Raw genomic sequence first — 7500 nt, 5'->3', positions numbered from 1 at the left:
ACCTTTGGCATGTTGGCATTGATGTTGCCATAAAGGAAGATGATGGTTAATATAGTTGTTATGGAAAGCGTGACGCGTGCAGGTACTGCCGCGCGATTGATCCAGAAACAGCACCAGCTCAGAATCACCAGCACCATGGCAGGCATGTAAGTCGCAGTAATGAAATAAGAAACGCGACGCTTGAAGGTAAAGACGGCACGCAGACTGGCAAAGGATCCTAAGGAACAAATTACATCAAATCATTAATTTGGTCAGAAGTCCATAAACCAGGAAGGAAGTGTACGAAGGCCAAGTGAAGAGCTATCTTTCATCTGGGCTTGGCCCATTGGTTTACGGCATTGATAGCTTGGTAGCTTGTGAAGCCAAAGACGCGGAAAAGACTACAGAAAGTCAAACTTCAGCAGACAAGATGGCAGAAATCACAATTAATTAAATTTGGATGATAAGGAGGCTCGAAAGGGTTTTAACGCTTAAAAGACACTCTCTTTAGATCGACTGATGCTACAACACTGTATCACGTAACAGTAATTTTATGGTACCATGTGAAACAACGATTATTTCCAAACCAGAGGATTCAGAGCCATCTTAAAAAAAATCGCAGATTTAAGGTGGCTCTAAATCCGCTGGAAATAATTTTTTTAAACTTTGCAGAAAGTTTCATCTTGCCCTTCTGATTACTTTTCGGAAATAAAAAATGGGGGTCACCTAGGTTGTCTTTGAGATATAAGCAACTAAAGAAAAAATAAAAGGTGTTTTTACAGGGCTTGTCCGTTGCCAAGGTGACATATTACGTCACAATAATGACTGTATCTTATTCAGCAATTTGTTTCATTTGGCACCACAATATAATTGCTAATACATGATACAACGTCACTTGGAAGCGTTGAAACTTGTTTGAGCCACCTTAAAACCTTTGAGCTTAAATCGAACCTAATTTAACTGAGTTCAACTCGATATTAGCACGATGTTTAAAACGGGCCTATCTCTCCGCAATTCAAAGTTTGGCACTCGGCTTTAGAGGCTGAGACAGTTTGCTCAAGCCGCCACATTGAAAAAAGATATCGTGGTTGTACGCTCCTGGGGCCCGTTTCTCGAAAGTCCCAAAACATTACGGAGCATATTTGGGCCTTTTCATCTCAAGAACTGAGAGGATTTAAGTCGTCAAACTACACAGTCATTTTTCTTTTTGTTACCTTGAAACATGTTAAAAGATTGGCTTTCCAAAACGAGCGACCGGGAGTTTCACAAATGGCTTTTCGGCCGCGAAAAGTTTTAGGGACTTTCGAGAAACGGGCCCCTGGTCATAAGTTGTTGAAAGTCCGGATAATGTTATCAAGTGGATAAGCCAGATCGAGCCGCATAGAATATAGTCCATGTTTAACTTTGGGTAAGGTTTTCGTACACACCTCTACTTAGATGTGCCTAGAGTGTGCATATTCACGGTTAAGTAAGCAAATAATCAAATCTTTGTACAAACTTAAACTGTGACATAGTGACTTATCCACTGGATGAAGTTTTGCGTCCTTTGAACAGATGGGACCTGGTAATCACTTGCTATTTGAGTCAAGACGGCTCTTAGATCTTCAAATCTTGCCGTATTCCTACCTTTGCTGTTTGTATTGGCCTTAGTGCTGGTCTTAGCTCCACCAAAGTCAAACTGAGCCATTTCTTTGGAAACGATTTCAACACCTTGTGCCTTGCCGCCTCTCCAACGATAATCAACATCTGATGTTGTATGCGCATCTAAAGCGAGATATTGACTCCATTTACCAAAAGGCGGCTAAATACTTCAAGGTTTGCTAAGATGTTAAACATTTTTTGGACCATTTTTAATTGTTTGACGAACATGCGATCCGAGGAAAAATGACAAAATGGAATTTATAAAACAATAAAATTCGTCTTTAATTAACGTTGGATTGGAACAAAATTTCAATTTCTTTCTTTTAAAAAGTTACCCACTGAGTCAGCGTGTTGATTATTGAGGTCCAAAGAATGACGTGGCAAATTTTTGTACACCTCACTTAAAGTCATAATATTGATTTTACGTCTCTTTATGGTGCGAAATTTTAATAATAGGTGCTAGGCTGGGTAAGACATTCTGGAGGGACCTTAGATTGGAGGACAAGTACGAGTACGACTTTTTCGTACTGAGCATGCGCCTAAGGCTTGGAGGTCGACATTCTTCGAAGTGAGCGTGCTCAGAACGGAAAACTTGTACTCGGAATAGTCGTCCTCCATCCTCTGATCTAAAGCTCCTTATTGTCGGCCGACAGAGGCCTGCGTCATATATGTGCTGTGCGACGACCAGTCGCTGAAAATTGAGAGTTTTCAAACAGTGAAAGGAAAGGAAAGGAACTTTATTGAAGTGTCAAATCTTCTAGCGCTGGAGCACTAATTGGGGAAAATGTAAATTGAAATTAATAAATCAACGTCATTCAAATGTTAATCAATGCATTCGTTCATGCCTTGTTTTTTGTTAGTTGTCTTAAGGCATTTGTATCATTGCAATTCTACTTACAGCTCTCAATGACCAATGGACATTCTTGAATGTCCATAGGATACAAACGAAGATTCATGTCACACTGTGCCGTAAATGTTATCCTACGAAAGAAAGAAAGTTATCTCGGTGACTTTAACTGCAACAACTAGTTCACACAAATTATTTCTATAGTCATCATCATTAATCAATTATAACCTCGAATTTCGCGGGAGCAGCTTGAGTCGGCTAGTCCTATTTTGGCCGACGTTTATTCCACGCCATCCAGAGATACCGAACTAACTACAATCGTAGGCAAATTAATTGGGCAATTATTCGACAAAAATATATTTTATGGCAAAACTGGTCTTTCCATATTCCCCGCCCCTCATCTCAGTCAATGATGAACGTGCTCAGCGCACTGAAGAACTTCTTCGTATGACATGACCTCGTTTGGGTCCAACTATGACTGGGGGAGGAAGGGGGGAGTGGAAGAGGAATGAGGTGGTAAAGAGAGAACGGCGCGTGTTGTAGTGTTCCCGAGTTAACTTGCCCAGGATTGTAGCTACAAGGCTATTAGATGTTGTCCGAGATTTTGTTTTGCGTACCAGACAGCCCTCTACAAAGCTTTGCGTCTGGGGATCTCCAGATGTCTTGTACGAATGAGCTGCCATTGCAATCTCTTTCGTGTCTCTGGATCGCTTGTTCGTGGCCTTCGTTTTTATTTTCCATCTACAAGTGCACTAGCGTTTGAAGCGTTTTCGCTTTAAAAACGAAATGATGAAAGTGGACACCTTATGAAATGGTTTCAAGCTAAAGAAGAGAATTTCGAAGACGAATCGTTTTGAAAATGCCTCGTTTGTTGGGCAACTCGGTAAAGATGAAGAGTTTTGAAAGCGATGACGTAAAATTGTGCTAAACGTTTGAAAACACATTTGCGTTTGTAGGTAAAAATGAACACTGGTGAAAAATGGCGTTTAAAGCAAAGGAAATGTTAAACTAGTTATTTACAGAGTTTTCGAGTGACTTGGTGTGTCCTATGTAAAGTCGATACTTTTTTACCTTCTTGTTTCTGTTTGCCAAACAAAGAAACAAAGCAGGCCATGTAAATTATCTTTCCTTGCAGGCTTAATGACATTCTCGTTCCCAGGGTCTCTCTTTTTTCCTTCCCTTTGCCTTCCCAGAGAGAGACTGGGAACGAAGTTGGCTTCAGCAGCGCTGAAAATGGAGGGAAAGAGGGAAGGAGAGCGCTCACTCGCTCGGGCTCAGTCTTTCCCTCCCCTTTTTGTGCTTGCTACACAGGCTAGCTCTGAAGAAAGCAGGTCGACCAGATGTCTATATAAAGCGTCTTTGGTAGCCGCTGTGCGATTTTTGATGATCACAGAGCATAGCATTAGCGCCACAACCAGATGAAATTATCTGGAAGTCGATATTGTTTTTTTGTTTACCTTGTACTGAAATAAACGTTTCCATCGCCGTGTATTTTTATTCTCATATTTTCTCGGGTAACTTTGTGATATTTCGCAGCTTTCACATTCCAAAAGAACGTATCTGGTGTCCAAATCATTTTTGTGGCATCACCAGCCATGTTGAACGGCGTTGTGAAATTATGTGCAAGTCTTGGATCCGTCCACCATTGGCGAAAGAAAATATCCATTGTATATTCCTTAAAAAGGAAAAAAAAAAAAAGAAGAAGGTTGTTATCTTTGTCGTCATCAGGGTGATTGACAGGGAGTTTAAGGAAACGACACCGGTTATACCGACGCTTGTCCACGTTGTACAGTATAGACGATGTATTTGAACATACGGTTTTGAAATAAAGATACAGTTGAACAAATTACTCTTGTAAGCTCACGTTGTATTTGTTGTTTTGGGTGGAGCACGGGAGAAAAATGCATGCTGCACGTGCAGCACGATCATTTTTCCCTTTTAGCCAATGAAATTATTGTTTGGTGGCGTTGGCTCACTGAAGTCGTCGTTGCTTAGCAACCTCGTTCTCGAGGCGAGGTCCTCTTTCGTCATCCTTGGTTGTGGCTGGTCACGTGCCTATGCGAAAAATGAAATACGCGCGGAAGGTGGGTCCTCGAATTAATTTTGTCAACTGTCAGTCAATTCTATTAAGGCGAGGGCGAAACAATTTGCTTTTTCTTTTCCAAATGGCACCCTCGTTCTTAAGGTAGACTTCGAGTTGTGCTGCTTTCAGGTGACACAAACGTGATTTAAAAAGTAAAACAAGTAATTTGTCTGAAAGCGTTGAACTTAAAGACGTAGTGGCAGTACTTCCAATAGGATAATAGATATTCCCGCGCCACCCGATATTTCATTTCCACTTCGTACTGAGCTCAGTAAATGAGTTCAGTGGAGACAAAAAGTTTACCTTTGTGCCCCTCCCTTCATTTATTTTTCTGGAATCTGCCAAATAGCTGGGTAGACAGGTTACCAGCCGCAACCAGGATACTTCTCGAGGGAGAAAGAGAGAGGACCCTAGGAAGGAGGTTGGTAGCTTAGCCCTCTAACAACAACACCCGAAAACAAATGGGTACATGAATCCAGAGAAGAGTTCTTTGGCCACTCAAAATTCACGCAGATAGACGGTAATAGTTGTTATGATTGCACTGATTCTAATAATACACCAATCCCACCTAATCAACATTCTCACCATTTGGGCCTCTTTTATTTCACCGATTGAAATTATCTTAAATTCCACGTCAACCATAACTGGAGGACCTGTAAGACAAATGACAGCTATAGTTTGTCACGGTAAAAAATAACAGACAATTACACATTGGATCAGGCAGATATCACTTCTTCCTTTCTTTCTTTATTTCTTTCTTTGTTTATTTACACGGATTTAGTATAACAAACACATGGTGGCTGAACAAAAGAACAGGAAGTCCCCAAAAAGGTTAGGCCACCCACAAGAGAATTCACTAAACCCACAGAGAATTCATCAAACACAAAACATTAAGCCTAACGTATTCTATCGCTGAGAAGATGGAGTGGATAACTTTTGCCTTGCAGGAAGAAGAAGAAAGAATTCAAACTCTCATCAAAGAGATTTTTCTCGCGCAGTCAACTTCTCCCGAAGAACTAGAGTTTCAACAAGCTACTGATTGTCACATTTGTAGAGACGGGTTTCGTGATCACTGAAGCCTCACTGGTAAATAGAACGCTTACAACTTAAATTTTCAATTCAAGGGTCGATTTCTGCCGTCAGAATATCAGAGAAGCAACGAATTCTACCTAATTATCATGCAAAGTGCGGGAAAGGTGAAGAATGAGACCATTAACTGCATTTCGAATAATACAGAAACTGAGTCTATTAGATTTCCTTCTCGATCGGTCACCTGGATTTTCTTGACTCGCTTCAATTTATGGGCGCATCATTAGAAAACTTGTGTCGTTTCTGGGGAAGGAGGTTCATGGAATGGGATAACAGCCAACAGGAACTCAATAAGAACCACTAGAGTGGTTTTCAATTGAGTGTCGAAAGTAATTATCGAATTGCTTTGCTTTATGATTACTTCACCCAGACAGTGATAGGTTCAAAGTTCTCGCGCTAATTTTGTCAACCAATCAGAACTGAAGCCAAAACCAATCGTGGCTCGCGTGTGCACATTTCCCCGCGCTTTGTGTCGGCTACGTGTAATCAATTCGAGTTTTGATTGGTTTTCTGGATTGTCTCCGTCCTTTTTCATTGGCCAAAGTAATTACTTTGGTTTCTTTGGTTACTTAGCTTTGGTTTTCTCATACTTGGCCTAGGAGTCAACCCTAGATTTATTTATAGAACGCCTCCCTTGGGAGATTCAGCACGCCTACTGTCGTAACAGCCAATCAAAACAAAAATATCTCAGCGTTAAGGGAAATATGATACTTTTCACGGAAGAAAAACCTGTTTACTCGGGAAAGGGTTGACTTAAGGAATCAGTGGAGACAGGTACTTTTCTTGATGAACTCCTGCAGTAAATCAATGCCTCGTCACCATGCCTTGAGCGGGGTAGTGTTTCACCGCATGATTTAAGCGTAAGAAGAAGCCAGGGAATGGAAACAGCAAATCAACGCCTCGTTAAGTCCTTGGCAAATCTTAATGGCTATCCGATATATCGACGCATTACAGCGGTTTATCAAGGACGAAACCTTATCACTGCTAAGTCAATTATGATCGGTGATACTTATTTGGGTAAACTTCGAGTTCCAAGGTGAATGTAGTGTGAGCCAGTTTCAACGTGTTTTTGATAGTTGGGTTAGTGGAGGTCATACGATAATTGAAGCTTTGCGTTTTGATTGGTCCACCTTTGTGGCCTAATTCCTTCTCCCTGATTGGTTACTATCGAGATACGTGTTTCAACCAATCCAGAGTGGAGAACCAACAAACTCAATCCACTCCTAGCATAACTGGGCCACATTCAGTTTTACCGTACATTGTAATGATGGGTTGGCATTGTAACCCGTAACGAACCTCAAAACAGATTTAGTGCAGTTTGGACTTTGAAAGCACTAGTAATGTCAGTAACTCTTACCTCCAGCGTTGGGTCGAACTTTCTTGTCATGAACCGATAAGGCTTCGTTTATCTTTTGAGAGAGTTTTAGGGCTTCCTCCATCGATTTTGTGTAGTCGACCTTCGGCCTAAGATAAACAGTCATCGTTGTAATTAAAATCGTCTACTTCAGCCTCTATTTGTTGATAATCTCCAAATCGTTTCCAAAGACGTGTCTTATAAAGGAATGCTTACTTTTCTTCCTGCGCCTCGTCCGATCTTCTTATCAACACAGTAAGTAGCAATGTGATCGCAGAGCAGGTTCTCATGTCGTTGAGAATATCAGGATCCTGTAACGATAACGTTTAAGCGTTACCTTTAATAATAAACAAATGAGTAAAAATAATTGCACTGCACTGAAGTATATTTGTAACAATTCTCACAAACGATTACTATATTAAAAACGTAAAGCAGTTAAGCATTTAGTGCAATGACGTTTCTCTTTATCGTAACGTCAAGATGGCGGTGGCTTTCTAAAACTCCTAA

At 40.8% G+C, this 7500-nt stretch overlaps 1 protein-coding gene across 4 annotated transcripts in view; it reads right to left on the bottom strand.

The window, feature by feature from the left end:
- LOC138044179 (gamma-aminobutyric acid receptor subunit beta-2-like) overlaps window positions 1-7500 on the bottom strand; it is a 21138-nt gene that overhangs the window by 4491 nt on the left and 9147 nt on the right. For all 4 annotated transcript variants that reach the window (XM_068890868.1, XM_068890867.1, XM_068890869.1 and 1 more), the window contains 7 exons: window positions 7210-7304; window positions 6997-7103; window positions 5136-5203; window positions 3925-4142; window positions 2519-2601; window positions 1606-1743; window positions 3-217 (listed from right to left, as the gene is read on the bottom strand). In XM_068890868.1, coding sequence (XP_068746969.1) covers window positions 3-217; window positions 1606-1743; window positions 2519-2601; window positions 3925-4142; window positions 5136-5203; window positions 6997-7103; window positions 7210-7283 — 903 coding nt within the window. In that variant the 5' untranslated portion in view covers window positions 7284-7304. The remainder of the gene's footprint in view (window positions 1-2; window positions 218-1605; window positions 1744-2518; window positions 2602-3924; window positions 4143-5135; window positions 5204-6996; window positions 7104-7209; window positions 7305-7500) is intronic.

This window comes from Montipora capricornis, chromosome 3 (genome assembly GCF_036669925.1).
Source record: "Montipora capricornis isolate CH-2021 chromosome 3, ASM3666992v2, whole genome shotgun sequence".
Classification (NCBI taxonomy): Eukaryota; Metazoa; Cnidaria; class Anthozoa; order Scleractinia; family Acroporidae; genus Montipora; species Montipora capricornis.
Note: the sequence above shows the minus strand (reverse complement) of the source record. Positions and strands in the feature narration are given on the sequence as shown.